At 42.7% G+C, this 20,984-nt stretch overlaps 1 protein-coding gene across 1 annotated transcript in view; it reads right to left on the bottom strand.

The window, feature by feature from the left end:
* Positions 1-20,984, bottom strand: part of CHRD (chordin) — an 85,667-nt gene that overhangs the window by 51,801 nt on the left and 12,882 nt on the right. The window contains exons 2-3 of the mRNA XM_060767412.2: positions 19,170-19,273; positions 11,187-11,313 (exon numbers count right to left, since the gene is read on the bottom strand). Of these exons, the coding sequence (XP_060623395.2) occupies positions 11,187-11,313; positions 19,170-19,273 (231 nt within the window). The remainder of the gene's footprint in view (positions 1-11,186; positions 11,314-19,169; positions 19,274-20,984) is intronic.

Genomic DNA, 20,984 nt, shown 5'->3' with positions numbered 1-20,984 from the left:
CCACATCAACAGAAATTGTGACTTCTCCCTACCTGTTTTTTGGCCCCAAAATTTCTAACATTGCAGTAACCTAAAATGTCATTGGGGTATTTAGAGACATGGATTGGGTACCTAAAGCAAAAAGGAAAAGACCTCAAGAGAATGTGATCACAGCAAATAAAAGAGTTTCAGATGTGAATGATGTCAATGTCTTGCTCTTTTCAGTGACTGATATTTGGGCACTGAAGGAAAACTTCACTTGGAATGTCAGAATTCTTATTGGGTGGGTGCGGGGAGAATACTCTCATTCTTCATTGTTGGAACTGGGACTGTGGCACAGCTGGCTGGGAGTCAGCTACATTAAGATCACTACTGACTGAAAGGTCATGAGTTCAAAGCCAGCCCAGGTCAGAGTGAGCTTCCAAACATTCTGTGTAGCTTGCTGTCGACCTTTGCAGCCCAAAAGACAGTTGCATCTGTCAAGTAGGAAATTTAGGCAAATTTAAATAATTTATGATGCCATAAAAATCCCCAGCAAACAAGCAAAGAATGAGGAAGTACGCCATCAGTGTCACAAATGGATGGTGAAATGACAGCTCCCCTGGTGGCCAGAGTACCCTCATGAAAGCTGGAAAGTTAAAATAGCCTCTGTGTGTCTGTCTATATATGTTGTGTGTCTATGGCATTGAATGTTTGCCATTTATAGGTTGATTGTGATCCAGCCCAAGTCCCCTGCAAGGTGAGAAGGGCGAAATATAAATACTGTATATAAATAAATAAATAAATAAATAAGCACAATCCAAAGACCTGAAGACCTCGACGGCGGACCAGGCAGAAGATAACAGGGCACACGTTACAACAGCTGTGAAAGCAGAAGAAGGCTGCAACAGATTGAGAAACCACCGTCATGTTAACCATGCCATTAATTGGGACCCTCACTTGTGAAGGCTGTATATTGATAAGCTATGGACCAATCTCCACACATTAAAAAAAACCCTCATGCACAGACATCTTCCTAGAACTTGGAAGGCCATCATACTCAGACAACGAGGGATCACCTAAGTAAGTATTTAATATTTAAATTTCCAGTAATGGAAAATGTATTTTTCAGTGGTCATGGCCAGAGAAATTCTCTGCCTCCTCTTCAGAGCTAAAAATTAAAGATCGAAGAGGAGAAATCATATCCTTCTAATACATTCTTCTAATAGAGAAGACCTTTACCATTCAAGCAAGGAGATAATAATTAATATAGCCTAAAATATTAATGCTTTCCAATACATTAAATTTCTAATAAATGAAAAAAATGTATTTTTGTATTTTCAATTGTTTAAAGTGCCTAGACAAAAAAAGCATCCTAAGTTCTATAACTAATGCAAGAAAGAACTATAAGGTCGTGAGTAGTGATTGTTGGACTTTGAAGTGACAACAACAGGTTTTTTTTAAAAAAAATAAGTTTAAAGTAGTGGTGTTGTGAAAGCACAGCATGCTGCAAAGGGAGGAAATACAGCAATCACAGTAGTGATATATTTCCATTGTGCCATTTCTATCAGTGACATTAAAAAATAAAAAAGGGGGCAAAGCTCAAACAGAGGGACTTGGGACAAAAATCGGAGCTCGCTAGAAGACTGCCCAAAGGAACACACAGGTTTTTGTGCACTTTCTCCCATTTTCAAGCATTTCAGGGGCTCAAAAGACAATATCTCCCCATTTCTTCTTCTCCTCTATTTCTACACACTTCAATCACATTTTGAGGATGAAACACTAGAGATGACACCCTGGAGTCAAGAACCATTGTGTGATGGGCCCTGTGGCACTTTGTCCTCAAAATGGATTCGAGGTGTGTAGAAATGGGGAGAGGACTGCATCTGATGAGGTCCTTCTAGTGCAGTGTTTCTCAACCTTCCTGATGCCACGACCCCTAATTACAGTTTCACATGTTGTGGTGACCCCCAACCATAAAATTTATTTTGTTGCTACTCCATAACTGTAATTTTGCTCCTGTTATGAATCAGAATGTAAATATCCAGTATGCAGGATGTGTTTTCATTCACTGGAGCAAATTTGGCACAAAATACCTAATATGCCCAAATTTGAATACTGATGGAGTTGATTTTGTCATTTGGGAGTTATAATTACTGGGCTTCACCTACAATCAAAAGCATTCTGAATTCCACCAACAATGGAATTGAACCAAACTTGGCATACCGAACTCCCATGAGCAATAGAAAATATTGGAAGGGTTTGGTGGGCATTGACCTTGAGTTTGGGAGTTGTAGTTCACCTACATCTAGAGAGCGCTGTGGACTCAAACAATGATGGATTTGGACCAAACATGGCACACATACTCAATATGCCCAAATGTGAACACTGGTGGAGTTTGGGGAAATGATACTTGACATTTGGGAGTTGTAGCTGCTGGGATTTATAGTTCACTTACAATCAAAGAGTATTATGAACCCCACCAACGATAGAATTGGGCCAAACTTTCCACACAGAACCCCCATGACCAACAGAAAATACTGTGTTTTCTGATGGTCTTAGGTGACCCACATGACACCCCCTGGCGACCCCTCCAGGGGTCCCGACCCCCAGGTTGAGAAACACTGTTCTAGTGAATCGACACTGTAGAATGAATCAGTTTGACTCTACTTTAACTGCCATGGCTCAATGCCATGGAATCCTAGGTCCTAAAGTTGGAGCTGGATTTCTAAACTGTTGCTGGAAACGTGACACGTGGAAATGTGATCTCCCAATTTTGCCGCTCAATGTGGATATGGTATGCTATGTCTCAGATCAGTGGCGCTAGTTTGGGAGTTCGACGTGACAGAAATGTGAAAAGTTATGACCCACATATGATTATTAATGCTGTCCAAATGTGCTGTCTTATTTACGATTTCCAAACATATATTTGGATGGGGATTTCGTAAACTGTTTGGCAAGTCCTGCCGCAGGCCACCAACAACTGCTTGTGCAAGGAACCACCGTGGGACAAAGCCTTGCTTTCATTGGAAACCCCTTGCATGCAAATAGGCAACACGAACACCATGTGAAAATAGACATTTTGAGGCCAACTTGTAGCAAGTTTTTAAAGGAATGTAGCATCAAGCCACAGGGTCTGTTTGGCTGCTCAATCCCACAGTTGTTCCACATCATAGATTTACTTCTTTCCTTCCCTTGCCCAAACCCAGAATGAGTGCGTTTGAGAGCTTGAGAAATTATTTTAATGAACTTTGTTCTGTCCTTATGAAAGCATTTAAAAAGCTATTTGAGAAACAATAGCATTTAATAACAAATGAAACTGCCGTGTTAAAAAAGTAATTTGAGGTTTCATTTGCTCATTAATTTCCTGTTGCTTGCTGTTGTGGCTGAAAACAGCACCGTAGGTATAAAACTTGAAATAATGTGCTTTAAAAAAGTAATTGGTCCTCATATTCCCTGATGGGTCTCCCCTCCAAGTACTAACCAGATTCAACCCAGCTCAGCTTCCAAGATCATACAACATCCAGTTCCTTTAGGGCAGTGGTTTTCACCCTTCCTTATGTCGCGACCTCTTAATACAATTCCTCATGTTGTGATCCACCAACTATAACATTATTTTGTTTCTACTTCAAAACTATAATTTTGCCACTGTTGTGAATCATAATGTAAATATCTGAGATGCAAGATGTATTTTCATTCACTGGACCAAATTTGGACAAATACCTGATATGCCCAAATTTTAATACTGGTGGGGTGGGGGGAGGTTGATTTTGTCATTTGGGAGTTGTAGTTGCTGGAATTTATAGTTAACCTACAATCAAAGAGTAGTCTGAACTCTACCAGCGATTTTTTTTATCGTGTCAGGAGCGACTTGAGAAACTGCAAGTCGCTTCTGGTATGAGAGAATTGGCCATCTGCCAATTCTCTACCAGCAATGGAATTGAACTAAACTTGGAACACAGAATTTCCATGACCAACAGAAAATCCTGGAAGGGTTTGGTGGGCATTGATCTTGAGTTTTGGAGTTGTAGTTAACCTACATCCAGAGAGCACTGTGGACTCAACAATGATAGATCAAGACCAAACTTGGCATGAATACTCAATATGCCCAAATGTGAACACTGGAGGAGTTTGGGGAAAATAGACCTTCACATTTGGGAGTTGTAGTTGCTGTGATTTATAGTTCACCTACAATCAAAGAGCATTCTGAGCCCCACCAATGAAAGAATTGGGCCAAACCTCCCACACGGAACCCCCATGACCAACAGAAAATACTGTGTTTTCTGATGGTCTTTGGCGACCCCTCTGAGACCCCCTCATGACTCCCCCCAGGGGTCCCAACCCCCAGGTTGAGAGACACTGCTTTAAGGTAATTAAGCACTGGAAGTTGTCAGTACAAGTTGAACATCCCTTATCTGGAATTCCAAAATACTCCAAAATCCATAATTGTGCATATGGCTGGCTGAAATAGTGACAGCTTTGTGTTCTGAAGATTCAGTGTGCCCAAACTTTGTTTTATGCACAAATGTATTTAAAATAGAGTATGAAATGACTTCCAGGTTATATGTATAACATATGTTTATATGAAACATCCATAACGTTTATATTAAGACTTGCACCCCTTTAGGTACATGTATGAAATCCTGATAGGCATACCAAAGTCCACAATCCAAAACATTTCTGTCTGCAAACATTTCAGATAAGGGATGCTCAACCTGTACAAACAGGGGAATTCTATGACTTGTTCTAAAGTAACTACCTTCTCCAAACTGTGACAGAAATGTCAAATTGTATCCAGCAGTGACATCACATGTATATAAACCAGGCTTATGGTTTATCACATAAATGATGTGGAATTTTTTTGTGTGTGTCAGGAGTGATTTGAGAAACTTCAAATTGCTTCTGGTGTGAGAGAATTGGCCATCCGCAAGGATGTTGTCCAGGGGAAGCCCAAATGTTTTGATGTTTTATCATCCTTGTGGGAAGCTTCTCTCATGTTCCTGCATGGGGAGCTGGAGCTGACAAAGGGAGCTCAACCTACTCTCTCTGGATTTGAATCTCCAACCTATTGGTCTTCAGTCCTGCCAGAACAAGAGTTTAACCCCTTGCACCACTGGAGGCTCCACGCATGATATTTATTCATGTATGATAAAGAATCAGAGAATTTTTTGCAAGACTGCTATAAAATATACTGTTGTGTGAGGGTGCACAAAAGGAAGCTTGTGTGGTTTCAGACTTTGTCTCTCTGCTTGTTCCATCTGATCTGAAACCTAACACTCTCTTTTCTCCTTTTGCTGCATTGTTTCACGGACTGACGGAGGGCCATGTGGCTGTTCACCCAGCGATGGCCCTTGACCCTCAAAGAGGCAGGTGGGTCCCAGTTTCCCAAAGCACAGATGGGTCTTTCAAGATCAAGTCCTCCATTCCCTTCTTCCGTATCCAACCTGATCGACACAACAGCTAATCTAAACATTCCTTGATGGGAGCCAGAGTAGTCCCATTGAAATTAGTGGACAGCCCTTGGCCGGCCTCCAAGCATTCCACCTTTGCGCATCAGCCAGCCCAGCTGGAAACATTTTTTGGCAGCGAACTTGTCTGCTTGCTACTTGGGAAAGGTTCACTACCAAAAGCTGTTATTATGTAATCCTTATTGGGACAACGTGTATTGTGTTTGTGTGGAATCACTTAGGAACGAAACAACAACAGGACAACGCCATCACAGCGGGAAGCCAAGTGAGGGTCGTGCCTGGCCCTTGGCTGCCTTTGGAATGACCACTCGGCCTCTCCGGCAAACTATGAGTGAATCCCTAATTCTTGTGCAAAATATTATGGGATGCTAGTTTGCACATCCTTGCTGCCCAACTTAGTCTACGGTGGCTGAAAAGAAACAGTGAGCTGGCTCTGAATACGAGCCAGGATTTCTGGCCCGTGACCCATCTTACTAGCCAACACAAGGAACACATTTTCCAAGCCCATTTCCAGATCTTCCATGCCAGTTTGATGGTCCAGCCACTCCTTTGAGCAGAAAAGTTAAACATCCATCTGGATATGTTTTGATTTATATCCCACTGATGTAACTAAAAATAAAGCCTTTCTTCCCTATGTTATTCTGATTTTAAAACCAGCATGACTAGATCTACTGAATCAAGTAACTGCGTTTCAGCTGTAGTGTTGAGAAGTGACTTCTTTGTACCACACCTTCCAGAATATGAGATCACCTATACCAGTGTTTCTCAACCTGGAGGTCTGAACCCCTGGTGTGTGTGTGTGTGTGTCAGAGGTGTTGCTAAAGACTATCAAAAACTGTATTTTCTGTTGGTCATGGAGGTTCTGTGTGGAAAGTTTGGCCCAATTCTATTTTTGGTGGGGTTCAGAATGCTCTTTGATTGTAAGCGAACTATAAATCCCAGCAACTACAACTCCCAAATGTCAAGGTTTATTTTCCCCAAACTCCTTCAGTGTTCACATTTGGGCATATTGAGTATTTGTGCCAAATTTGGTCCAGATCCATCATTGTTTGAGTCCACAGTGCTCTCTGGAAGTAGGTGAACTACAACTCCAAAGCTCAGGGTGAATGCCCACCAAACCCTTCCAGTAATTTCTGTTGGTTCTGTGTGCCAAGTTTGGTTCAATTTCAGCTTTGGTGGAGTTCAGAATATTCTTTGATTGTAGGTAAAGGTAAAGGTTGTCCCCTGACATTAAGTCGAGTCATGTCTGACTCTGGGAGTTGGTGCTCACCTCCATTTCTAAGACAAAGAGCCGGTGTTGTACATAGACACCTCCAAGGTCATGTGGCTGGGTATGACTGCATGGAGTGCAGTTACTTTCCCACTTGAGCGGTACCTATTGATCTACTCATATTTGCATGTTTTTGAACTGCTAGGTTGGCAGAAGCTGGGGATGACAGTGTAAGCTCATGCTACTCCCTGGATCCAAACCTGCAACCTTTCGGTCAACAAGCTCAGTAGTTAAATCCACTGTGCCACCAGAGGCTCCCTTCTTCGATTGTAGTTGAACTATAAATCCCAGCAATTACAAATCCCAACTGACAAAATCGATCCCCCCAAACCCACCAGTATTCAAATTTGGGTATATTGGGTATTTGTGCCAAATTTCATCCAGTGAATGAAAATACATTCTGCATATCAGATATTTACCTTACTGTTATGATTCATAACAGTAGCAAAATTGCAATTGGGAAAATAATGTTATGGTTTGGGGGTCATCACCACATAAGGAACTGTATTAAGGGGTCGCGGCATTATAAAGGTTGAGAACCACTGAGCTATACCAATGGGATGCTGGCCTTATTCCCTTCAACTATCCTGATTTGGAAGTGACAGTTCTGATCAATATAATGTCTCAGTGTTTTCTTCCTCCCACTCTCCCCCTTTCTTCTTACTGCTACAAACTGAATGCAAAGTGCAAAAACAGTTTGCACTCAACTAAGCTGAAGAGAAAAGAGAAAAATCTTGTCTTTCTCAGTAGATGCAGGCAAAAGCAAACAGCTGAACATTCCCCTATCTTGTATGTTTCCCCCCATGAACAACTTTTGCCAATTTGACCACATTTTGATATTGCTTAGCCACACATGCTCAAGTGGTTATCTGTGAAATCTTGGAGAGTATGCAAGATCTGCACAAAAGTGACAGGCCAAACTGAAAATAGGAGTGGGGATTACTAGAGGAGAAAGAATGATGAACTATGGCTGCCCTGGTGATGGAGAGACTTGTAGACATTCAAACCACATCTCTGGGGAGGATGTCTGTGTCCGGACAACATATTTGTCCCTGGATGGATCTCTAAATGAAATGATAGTAGAATAAACTATCTTTAAAAAGTGGTGGAAAACTGCCTCTTTTATGGGAAGTTCAGTATGGTCTGTGGGACTGGTATCCACTGCTTCATTTATCCACATCTGACAAAATACATCTTCAACAGTTGTAGTCCAATGCTCAAATCACAGGCTTTTGGGTGGCAGACATACTCCACCTTTTTCAGGAGCTATCCAAAGTACTGAGCACTGTCTCTAAATACAGTCGTTTCAGAGCCATACATAGTTCCTTTCAAGTTCAGACTAAAAGCCAATGTAGATTCACCACTCCATTGACACTGGAAGCAATCAATGGTCAGATCTTCTCATACCCAAATCATGAATCGCATTCACACGTGTTGAGTACTCTTTATCCAAAATACTTGGAACCAGATGTGTTTTACATTTTGGACTTTTTAGATTTTGAAATACTTGTATCTGCATATAGGTACACAATGAGATATTTTGGAGATGAGACCCAGGTATAAACAAGAAATAAGGGATGCACAATTTGTATATCAATGTGCCTCTGGTGAAACCCGGGATTTCCATCCATCTCTCAAGTAAGCATGGCTATTCAAACAAGGGCAGGCATATTCCAGCCAGGTGGCGTGATCCCAGACAAACTCCCTTCATTGCAAGTGACCCAAACAAATGGAGAAATAGACTATACAGGGGAAGCTGACACTCTCCAATGCACAAAATCAACATGCCAAATAAACAAGGGAGCAACACATGGCTGTATCCTCAGATATCCCATCCTCGTGCCTCTCATCTGAAAGCCATGGAGCACATTGCATCTTCTGAGCCCAGCAGACCTCAAATGGAAATAGCTTCAACAGGTTTGGAGGGTGAACCCACAAGAAGTGGTCAACGAATGCTGGAAAAGGATGTGTTTCATATACAAATCTGGCAGAAGGAACACTGTGAAAAGTGAAATCTATGGGATTGGAGAAGGTCCCTGGCACCATTACTATGACCCCTAGGGGTCAAAAAATATATCATTTTGCTCCAAATGGTGCCGAGAGGGCATGGGGAACATTTCATCAGGTTTTTTGTCCTCTCCAGAAAATATCCCAAAGTTATAACTGAGGAAATAATGCAATTGTGTATGTGTGGTTTGGTGGTAAGGGTGTTTGCGAAGGGAAGTCATAAGAAGGAGGGAGCAAGCTTGTTTTCTGCTGCCCTGGAGACTAGGATGTGGAACAATGGCTTCAAACTACACGAAAGAAGATTCCATTTGAACATGAAGAAGAACTTGCTGACTGTGAGAGCTGTTCAGTAGTGGAACTCTCTGCCCTAGAGTGTGGTTGAAACTCCTTCTTTGGAGGCTTTGAAACAAGAGGCAGGATGGCCATCTGTCAGGAGTGCTTTGAATGCAATTTTCCTGCTTCTTGGTAGGGGTTTGGATTGGATGGCCCATGAGGTCTCTTCCAATTCTATGATTCTATGATCCTACCCATCAGATTTGTCACGATGCATGGCAAATCCCAACCTTAATGTGATGAAGTCCTTAGGACTTCATTATTTGGAAGTTTTGTTCTGTTTTGACCCATTTCTACACACTTCAAACACAGACTCCCATAGAGCTCATCAAATGATGCAGGACAGCTTCTGGTGGTTGCCCCAGGGACTCCGTCTCTGCAGCGTGTAGAAAAGGATAGATTTGAAAGATGGCTAGAAATCAACTCCATTCCTTTCCCTGTGCTTGTAAATGCTTAAAACCAGGTATTTTTCCTTGTGATGGGAAGTGGTGGATATGTCCAATTACTTTGTGATATTTTGGTGTGGTTGTTCATGTGGGATGTCTGGTAATGCTCCTTTTACAGTGTGGGTCCCACTGAAAAGAAGTGTTTTAAGAAACATGCCTGTCTCCTTTACTCTAGGGGCTTAAGGGGAATGGTCCCATGGAAAGTGGTGTCTCAAAATAGAAAGGTCCCTGTATCCTTTGGTGTAAGGGGCTTAAGAGGAAAAGAACAATCTCATGCGAAGTGGTGTCTCAAAAAGGATGCCTGTTTTCAAAAGTGTGCTGGCATCATTGAAATAGTTGAGGAGGAAAGAGGAGGAGGCAATCGTGTGTGATGTTGGGAAGTCTCGGAGCAGGATATTTTGGTTTTCAGTAGGAACACTCATTTGTGTGGCATCCCAGAAGGGATACAGTCCTTTTCCTCCTTCCAAGGAGACCCAACATCCACGGTCTGGTTACATCCCATATAGACTACTGCAATGCTCTCTACGTGGGGTTGCCTTTGAAGACAGTCTGGAAGCTTCAACTAGTCCAACAAACAGCAGCCAGATTGCTAACAGGAGCGGCGCTCAGGGAGCATACAACTCCCTTGTTGCGCCAGCTCCACTGGCTTCTGGTTTGCTACCGGGCCCAATTCAAAGTGCTGGCTTTGGCCTATAAAGCCCTAAACAGTTCTGGCCCAACTTACCTGTCGAGGACTCTAAGATCATCTGGGGAGGCCCTGCTCTCAGTCCCGCCTTCGTCTCAAGTACGTTTGGCGGGGACGAAAGACAGGGCCTTCTCAGTGGTGGCCCCTCGACTATGGAACACCCTCCCTAGGGAGATTAGACCTGCTCCCTCCCTCTTAACGTTTCAGAGGCAAGTTAAAACATGGCTGTTCGAGAAAGTGTTTACAAATGCAGAGTAGCTAATATAGGAAATCATAGACTCATAGAATCAAAGAGTTGGAAGAGACCTCATGGGCCATCCAGTCCGACCCCCTGCCAAGAAGCAGGAATATTGCATTCAAATCACCCCTGACAGATGGCTATCCAGCCCCTGTTTAAAAGCTTCCAAAGAAGGAGCCTCCACCACACTCTGGGGCAGAGAGTTCCACTGCTGAACGGCTCTCACAGTCAGGAAGTTCTTCCTCAGGTTCAGATCGAACAATTTGACAATGGAACTGGACAATGCTTGGTAATAATGAAATGCTAATGATGTTGTTTTTATTGCTTTTGTAGTGTTTTATATTGTTTAATGTTTTAATCTGTATTATGTTTTTATATGTACTGATTTGTTGGAAACTGCCTTGAGTCGCCGATTGGCTGAGAAAGGCGGTATACAACTACAGTAAATAAATAAATAAGTAAATTCTCCGGCTTTTTAAAAGCCAGAACCCCATGAAACACCACAGAAAGAAGACAAGTCCCCTCACTTCCCCCCTTTAGGGATGAAGTCACTAGACTCTTTCCTCCTGGCACACAAGCTTTCTAAGTGCAAGGATTTCCCCCTCTCTATTTTGCATTCAATCCTGCAGGCAGAGTCTGAGCATCTCTGAGGAAAGGAGGCTCATGATGTGGATGAAAGGGTGGACATTTTCCCATAGCATCTTTCTAGGAAGGCCTGCCTCACATTTTTCAAACCACAGCCCTAGACAACCGCAGGATCCCCAGCTCTGTCGACCCTTACCCTTGGGGCAGGTTTTGCAACAGTGTCCTTGCAACAGGATGGCGTCACTGCAAGGCGGGGTGGGACAGTCACGCTTGATGTTCTTGCAGCTGACTTTGCCCAGCGGCTTCCCATGACGGTTCTTGTGCTGAAGAAGGGAGGAAAGAAAGAAACAAAGCTTAAAAGAGCTATTAGACTTCAGAGTGTCATATTGTGGGCTGTGCAAAAGTCTGAAATTCCACATCTGCACATGATGAAGGCTGTGCAACCGACTACTCTTCTAAAGCAATGTGTGATCTTATGGACGATGGAAGAAGCAATGTTGTGCTTATGTGAGGAATCAGAGCACTTATCTAGAGGTTCTTAAAGCAGTGGATTGATGGTCATTTGTCAGGGGTGCTTTAATTGTGTATTCCTGCCTGGCGGAATGGAGTTGAGCCAGGCAGGATCCTTGAAATCTCTTCCAACTCGATGATTCAATGTATGCGATACACAGTAAATGCAATATTCTGTTGAAAGGGGTTACTAAAATCGTCTTACACATTGACCAGAGGTGGCCATGGGGACCCCTCCCAGGAACCCCTCAAGGCTCCCAAACCATCATAAAAAATAATAGAATAAAATAAAAAAAATTCAGGCTGATTTTGGGGTGACATATTGCCCCTAAGTCAGAGAAAATTGCCCCAAACCATGTAAATGCATTGACTAGGTTTCCCTGCTCCCTCCCTCAGGGAAACCTAGTCAAATAATAACGAACCATCCTGACTGGATGCCACTGAGTTTTGATTTCTTTCACGTTTAAATGTTTGAAAACCTGACATTCTTTCCATCTTCGACACAAAGCTTACAAATACTTGCAAATATAAAAAGCAAAATGAACAAAATTATCTCCCATTTGCACTAGTCCAATCTCACTTATACATTTCTTCCCACTATAGAGAAGACCACAGTCCTAAGGATGCAGAGTTTTTCAAAGAGTTGGCAACATTAATTCTGTAGTGAGATAGCCAAATACCTGAGATTCAGATCTAGGTGTTTAAGAACGAAAGTACTCAAAGCCCTGGAACAAAACTATCCATTTTGTATTTCTTTCCATTCTGAATACAGAAATATATTTCCAAAAATGGATTCAAACCAAGGTCTTACCCTTATCTACTGCCTATCTGAACAGCCCAGCAAAGATATTGTGGTGCTTTCTCCTTGCAACCAAGGCAAGCAACAATGGCAGATTTACTGCAGGAAATTGTGTTGGGACTGTATCATGCAGAGGAGCGTGTGCCAGAGCATTTTAAACTATTGCAGACAGGAAAACATGTGAAGAAGTCCAAAGTACAGACATTTCCTGCGATCTGCTGCAATGGCAAATGAGGATTTATTAGACATGCATTTGAGGTCTCACCCTGTCACTGATGCACATACCATTAAAAACAGTTTTAATACCATAAAAGACAACTCACTCAAGGATCGTTATAAATCAACATGGTCAGATGGGTCCATGTTCAGACATTTTCTAAGTATGGACTCAATGGGACTGAAGCTAGTAGGTTCCTGCATTGATTTCTATTGCCTGTTCTAAATGAGATGAAGTCTGTAGGCAGCTAAAATATTATATATAGAAACTAATGGAATTAAAACTAAATAGTTGTGCCCGGTGTCTCTGATGTCCCTGGAGAAGTGAATCTGTTCTGGGTTATCTAAGGGTGCATCTACACGGTAGAAATAATGCAGTTCAACACTACATTAATTGCCATGGCTAAATGTTATGGCATCATGGAAGCCCCCAGTGGTGCAGTGGGTTAAACCCCTGTGCCGGCAGGACTGAAGACTGACAGGTCACAAGTTCGAATGCTGGGAGAGGTGGATGAGCACCCTCTATCAGCTCCAGCTCTCCATGCGGGGACATGAGAGAAGCCTCCCACAAGGATGGCAAAACATCAAAAAAACATCCGGGCGTCCCCTGGGCAATGTCCTTGCAGACAGCCAATTCTCTCACACCGGAAGCGACTTGCAGTTTCTCAAGTCACTCCTGACACGACAAAAAAAAAGGGAGATGTAGTTTATGAAGGTATTAAATCTTCTTAGCTAAAGCGCGCTGCTTCTGAAACTAATATATGAAACTTTGGGTTCAAATTGCAAGAAAAAGATATTCCATCTAAACATTAGGAAGAACTTCCTGATGGCAGGCGATGTTGGCAGAACACTACCTCAAAAGAAAGTAGATTTTCCTTTTAAAAAAATTGGATGGTCACCTGTCAGGATACATTCGCTATATATTAGCAGGTTGAACTAGAACAGTGGTTCCCAACCTGTGGTTCGCGGCCAGGGGCGGCTCAACCCATTACACAAAGTAAGCATTTGCAGTATAGTTGATTTTGCCCAGGGGCGCTCTTGAGGCACTCTCAGGGGAAAATAGACCTTGACATATGCGAGTTGTAGTTACTGGGATGTATAGTTCACCTACAATCAAAGAGCATTCTGAACTCCACCAATGATGGAATTGAACCAAATATGGCACACAGGATTCCCATGACGAACAGAAAATATATATCAGTGATTGGTTGGGGGGGGTGGGTGCCAAAATACTGTTTGCTTACAGTTGAAAATTACCTAGGGTCACCTCTGTTCGCGGCCTCACCGTTACTACACCATTGCAACTAGAGCATCTGGCCCTGTGAAACACTCTAATAGTGCCGAAGTTTATTGAATATGGTTTTCTGTGGGTGAGCAGATGACAACTATTGGATGGCATATGTTCTGTATCCGAAACTAGAGCTGATGTGGTCTATCCAACGCAATTTTCTGAATCAGCACCTCAAATAACAGCCCAAACAAAAACAAAATTTCTTGGTGTCTTTGTTTTTATGTCTGTTCCTGGGGTTATCTGGGTTACTGATTCAGAAAATTGCATTGAATAGACCACATCACCTCTAGATTATTAAATATGGTTTTCTGTGGGCGAGCAGATGGCGACTATTGGATGGCATATGTTCTGTGTCAGAAACTAGAGCTGATGTGGTCTATCCAATGCAGTTTTCTGAATCAGCTCCCCAAATAACCAAAGTGAATCTGAAATTGACCAAAATCTGATTTGTAACCTTTTTGGTACTAATGTTGAAGAGTGGTCCTTGGTCAAAGTGATCCCTGGTCAAGTGGTTCCTGGTCAAAAAAAAAATTGAGAACCACTGAACTACAGTTCTAGGGCTACCTGCCAACCCTACAATTCTGTGCTTTTAAGACTGAACAAGGGGGACCTGAGATAATGCATAAACTGAAGGGGGGAAAGGGCTGAAGGAAAAAAGTGTAAGCTATATGTGGGGTGGGAAGAGGGACTATGAAAGCAAGAGTCAGTGGAAAAACCACATTTGCATGCATCACACTACATGGACTTTTGAGCGTCTCTTGGGGAGCAACTGCGCAAGAGAGTGGGTGGTCTATGGTCAGATTTCCAGCTCTTTCTTAAATTTCTGATTGCTGAAACAGAGTCTCCTCTTCTTCCTTAAAGACTGAAACTGGGAGGCAAATATTTGTCTTTCCAAAAAGACTCATATGGATAGATGTATGCTTCTGTCTTCTTGGCATCTATCAGCTTATGGTGACCCCATGAACTTCATAGGGTTTTCTTAGGCAAGGAATACCCAGAGATAATTTTGTCAGTTCCTTCCTCTGAAATAGTTCTCATGACACCTGGTATGCATGAACAGTCTCCCATCCAAGTAGTAACCAAGGCCGACCCTGCTTAGCTTCCAAAATCAGATGAGATTTGGAGTCTTTAGGACAGTGCTTTCCAAATTTTGATGTCCTTGATGTTTTGGATTTCAGTTCCCAATCTTCTTCAGGGTAAACAAACCAAAACATGAGCGCAAATTGAATTCAAGTTGACAAGACTTCGGCTCATGGTGAACTAATGACTGGAAGACCTATAAAACATCAATCATAGATGGCCCTTGTCTTACAAACTTAAGAGGAATGGCTTCCTTGTCTGAATCAACCCATCTGCAATGCTGCCTTCCTCTTTTCCTGCTGATTTCCACATTATTATTATTGTTATTATTATTATTAATTTATATCCTGCTTTTTCTCTCCATATGGAGACTCAAAGTGGCTCACAACTAAAAGCACTTCAGTACAACTTAAAGTATAACGCCATCAGCTTCACTGGAATGGCCACATTGTCCGAATGCCTGGTCATCCTATCCCACAGCAGTTACTATACTCCCAACTCAAGAACAGGAAATGTAATTTTGGTGGACAGGAAAAGGAATTTAAAAATGGGCTTAAAGCCAGCCTTAAAAACTATGGCATAGACATTGAGAACTGGGAAGCCCTGGCCCTTGAGCATTCTAAGTGGAGGTCAGCTGTGACTAGCAGTGCTGCAGAATTCAAAGAGGCACAAATAGAGGGTGAAAGGGAGAAATGTGCCAAGGGGAAGCGCATCAAGTCAACCCTGACCTTCCACCCAGCTCAGGAGAACATGCGGATCAAGGATAGGTCTCCACAGCCACCTACTGACCCACCGCCGAGACATTACACTTGGAGGACTATCATCCTCAGGCTACGAGGGATCGCGTAAGTAAGTAAAGTACAACTTAAACTATACAAATAGCAATATACTTTGCAGAGTATTACTATCTTCTCCTGTGACTCTCATCTTCTTATGAACTTCTGAAGTACAATAGCCTCAACTTAATTCCCTTGACTTCTAATGAGGATTGCTTTAGGTCAGATATATTCATTTGTCCTATGAGCAGTTTCCACTGGTCAGTGTTAAGAATCATACACAGAAATTAGAAATCCTACAGAATGGGTGAATCTGATATTGGCATTATGATACACTTTCACACTTGAGGATCTCATCCAGTTCTTTCATGACTGCCCTTCCAAGTCTTAGCCGTCTTCCGACTTCCTGGCTCCAGGCTCCAGTTTTATTAGTGACTGAATCAAAGTGCAGAAAATCTTGGATTGTTCCGATGACTTTGTTGCCACTGTAAGGTTACATATATCTTGTAATCTCTCTGCTGGGCTGCATTTCCCATTATTGTTGGCATTGTCTACGCTGGCTGGAACTAATGGGTTATGTGGCCCAGACAAAATGTCACAGGATGACTTGTTCCTCACCCCTGTCACCCCTATCTACATGGCATCCCACTTTTGCCCTGCAGAGTTCTGTCCTCTGCCAAACTTTTCAGACAGTTCTTCATGTTCCATTTGAAACAAGATGTTTATTTCCCTCCCTGAACCGTACCCTATTAACTCCAGTTTCACCTCCTCTCGCTCCTTCAAGTCCGAGCTTAATTCCTTTAAGCAAAGATCTAAACACCAGGAAGGAGGACCTGCCAAACTTGCAATTAAGGGGCTGGAGAGAGGAAAACAGTACACATCCTGCAGCCCACCATTAGAATCAGTATCGGCATGTGTGGTTTTGCAGATTGGATATCCTTATGAACTATTATTTGGAAGAAAAATGTATATTTGGACCCTGCTCGTGTTGGGAAAGAAGAAATGTCATTTTTGTAGCCTAAAGATGAATTCTTTAGTCTGTGTTGTTCAGATGCTGAGTCCACTTCTGTTGTGGGAAGGATCATGCTTGGTATCTGGTTAATTTTTTTGGACAGGATCTTCCCTAATGCCCTAGACCAGTGTTTCTCAACTTTCTGAATGCCACAACCACTTAATACAGTTCCTTATGTTGCGGTGACCCCCAACCATCACATTATTTTCGTTGCTACTTCGTAAGTGTCATTTTGCTTCTGTTACGAATCATAATGTGAACACCTGATATCCAGGATGTATTTTCATTCACTGGATCAAGTTTGGCACCAATACCTGATATGCCAAAATTTGAATGCTGGTGGGGTTGGGGGTGGGATTGATAATGTCATTTGGGAGTTGTAGTTGCTGGGATTTATAGTTCGCCTACAATCAAAGAGCGTTCTAATCTCCACCAGGGATGGAACTGAACCAAACTTGGCACACAGAATTCCCATTCCCAATAGAAAATACTTGAAGGGTTTTGGCGTTATAGAGACCACTATAACTACATCCAGAGAGCACTATGGACTCAACAATGATAGATCTGGACCAAACTTAACAGGAATACTCAATATGCCCAAATGTGAACACTAGTGGAGTTTGGGAAAAATAGACTGTGATATTTGGGAGATGTGGTTGCTGAGATTTATAGTTCACCTATAATTAAAGAGCATCCTGAAGCCCACTAATGATAGAATTGGGCCAAACTTTCCATACAGAACCCCCATGACCAACAGAAAATACTGTATTTTCTGATGGTCTTTGGTGACCACTCTGACATCCCCTCATGACCCCCTCAGGGGTCCCGACCCCCAGGTTGAGAAACGCTGCCCTAGACACATGAAAACCCCCCAAAAGTAAGTTTTCCATGCCCTTGCAGGGGGCATTCTTTCTTTGTTTCTTTGTTTGTTTACAGCAGACCTGGGCAAACTTGGGCCCTCTAGGTGTTTTGAACTTCAACTTCCACAATTCTTAACAGCAAGTTGCAATCCAAAACAACTGGTAGATATCCAAGTTTGCCCACGCCTGGTTTAGAGTATTTATACTCCACTCTCCAGCCACAAAGGCTCCCAGAGCAGATCAAAAATAGTTAATTTGCATTCAGGCTTACAATTCTTTGGCTTCATGGAAGACATGAAGGATATCAATTAGGATCCCCAAAACTTTGCAACCAGTGGTGACAAGTTGCTCCCTTGTCATTGGATGTTTTGGGTTTTAGTGCAAACTTTAAAGGGGCTATGTAAAATTTTGTAAAACCTATTTTGGGGATAAGGTTCAGCATATTGGTCAACTTCTGTATAGTGCCATATAATACAATTTGGTCAACGAGGACTCAAATAATGCAGTTCAATGCAGTTAAACTGCATTATATGAGAATACATTGACCATATAATACAGTTTGAAACAGCATTATATGGCAGTGTTGGTCGGGTCTAAAATTCAGAGCCAATTCACCACATCAGTAGAGTATGACCTCCATATCAATAAAAGAGATATATTTGGCCAGACCATGGTCATGTGAAACCACAGGTATGAATACACACCATTGAACTCCAGGATTGTGGCGCAGCTGGGTGAGTGTCAGCTGCATTAAGATCACTCTGACCAAAAGGTCATGAGTTCAAAGCCAGCCCAGGTTGGAGTGGGCTTCCAACCAATTGTGTAGCTTGTTGTTGACCTTTGCAACTCGAAAGACAGTTGCATCTGTCAAGTAGGAAAATTAGGTACCACCTTGTGTGGGGAGGCTAAATTAACTAATTTATGAGGCCATAAAAAAGACTCCAGCAAAGCACTCCAGCAAAAGCATGTGGGGAATGCGGAAGTACTTCATCACAGATGGACGATGAAAGCGACAGCTCCCCTGGCGGCCAGAAAAAGTTAAATAGCCTCTGTGTATGTCTTTATGTGTTGTATGTCAAATTGGCATTGAATGTTTGCCATATATGTGTACATTGTAATCTGCCCTGAGTCCCCTGTGGGGTGAGAAGGGCGGGATATAAATACTGTAAAAAAATAAATAAATAAAATAAACTCCATCATTTTTGGTCCAAAATATCATATTATTGTTTTAGAGGACCTAGAGATTCCTTCCAAGGAATTATACTATAGTCATTCCTGGATGACCTAGCAAATTCCTAGGGAGACCATTTCCCCTCACCTCACAGCTCGGGTAATTATGATCACTGCTATCTGTTAAGGTCAACAGATTCTGGAGGTCAAAAGGGAATGGAACCATTCACATACCATATAACAAGAGCAATATCACTACCACCCACTCCCAAAAAAAGAACAACAACACTGCTTTTAGGGAGGGAGTCATGGAATGCCACCCCATCCAAAACCATGAGAACCAACCCAAAGGATTAAAGATACTAGTCTACAGTTCCACATCAAGCTCCTTTGAGCACTTAGAAAATGAGAAGAGAAAGGAAAAAGTGGCAGAGGAGGATCAGGGATACTTAATGTGATACTTACTGGTTCGCAGGAACACACCACACAATGCATGATGCCAAAGGGCTCCCCCAAATCAGGATGCCAAGTGTCCTCCAAGGCGTAAAGTCTGCCTCCAAATGAGCAGCCTGAAAGGGCAAAATGGACATTCTTGGAAAGTGTACATCACAACAAGCCCATCTTCAAGAGATCTTTCCCCAGTCTCCTTCCTAATATCCTTTTCAATATAGGTCGGGCATGGGCAAACTTCAGCCATCCAGGTGTTTTGAACTTTAGCACCCACAATTCATAACAGCCGGTAGAGTGTTAGGAATTGTGGGAGTTGAAGTCCAGAATACCTGGAGGGCCACAGTTTGCCCATGACTGATCTAGATACTTTCTGAATTGCAACCCTGACAACCTTCTAGCTTCATACAATTTTGTATTGATACACAGGGAGCTGCCTTATGTTAAGTCGAACTGCTTTGCCTGCACAAATCGGCAGCTGCTTTCCAGGATCTTCATTGAGTGCTTTTCACAGCTGCCAGCTACCTGATAATTAAACTTGTTATTTAAAAAATCCTGGCATTGATCTAGTCTAGTGGTTCCCAACCTTTGGTCCTCCAGGTTTTTTAGACTTCAACTGCCAGAAATCTCCTTACCAGCTGATAGGAATTGTGGGAGCTGAAGTCCAAAAACCTGGAGGACCAAAGGCTGGGAACCACTGAACTAATCGATCTTCTTCGTGCAGAATGTGGATTCTCTCACTGGAGTTTGGCCTCATACCATCCCCAGTCTTGTGGCAATATGTGGATAAGGTGGACCCTATGGCATAACCTCTGGTGGCGCAGTGGCTTAAACCACTGAGCTGCTAACCTTGTTGACCAAAAGGTTGCAGGTTCAAATCCGGGGAGCGGCGTGAGCTTCCGCTGTCAGCCCCAGCTTCTGCCAACCTAGCAGTTTGAAAACATGCAAATGTGAGTAGGTCAATAGGTACTACTCGGGCAGAAAGATAAAAGCGCTCCATGCAATCATGCTGACGAAATGACCTTGGAGGTGTCTATGGACAACGCCGGCTCTTCATAGAATCATAGAATCAAACAGTTGGAAGAGACCTCATGGGCCATCCAGTCCAACCCCCTGCCAAGAAGCAGGAATATTGCATTCAAATCACCCCTGACAGATGGCCATCCAGCCTCTGTTTAAAAGCTTCCAAAGAAGGAGCCTCCACCACATTCTGGGGCAGAGAGTTCCACTGCTGAACAGCTCTCACAGTTAGGAAGTTCTTCCTAATGTTCAGGTGGAATCTCCTTGGCTGTAGTTTGAAGCCATTGTTCCGCGTCCTAGTCTCCAGGGCAGCAGAAAACAAGCTTGCTCCCTCCTCCCTGTGGCTTCCTCTCACATATTTATACATGGCTATCATATCTCCTCTCAGCCTTCTGTTCTTCAGGCTAAACATGCCCAGATCCTTAAGCCGCTCCTCATAGGGCTTGTTCTCCAGACCCTTGATCATTTTAGTCGCCCTCCTCTGGACACATTCCAGCTTGTCAATATCTCTCTTGAATTGTGGTGCCCAGAATTGGACACAGTATTCCAGGTGTGGTCTAACCAAAGCTTGGAAATGGAGATGAGCACCACACTCCAGAGTCGGACACGACTGGACTTAATGTCAAGGGGAAACCTTTACCTTTACCTTTACCTATGGCTTGACCACCTCCTCCACCTGCATCCCCTTCCCCATATAAAACCCATTTTGAACCAACAGCTATAACAAGAGTGTCTTTAGCCATGTGTAGAGTGCATTCCTTCCAAATGATTAAATGAATCAAGAATTAAAATGTGTTATATTTCACAAGAGAC

This window comes from Anolis sagrei, chromosome 3 (genome assembly GCF_037176765.1).
Source record: "Anolis sagrei isolate rAnoSag1 chromosome 3, rAnoSag1.mat, whole genome shotgun sequence".
Classification (NCBI taxonomy): domain Eukaryota; kingdom Metazoa; phylum Chordata; class Lepidosauria; order Squamata; family Dactyloidae; genus Anolis; species Anolis sagrei.
This window is presented reverse-complemented; position numbering and strand designations above follow the sequence as displayed.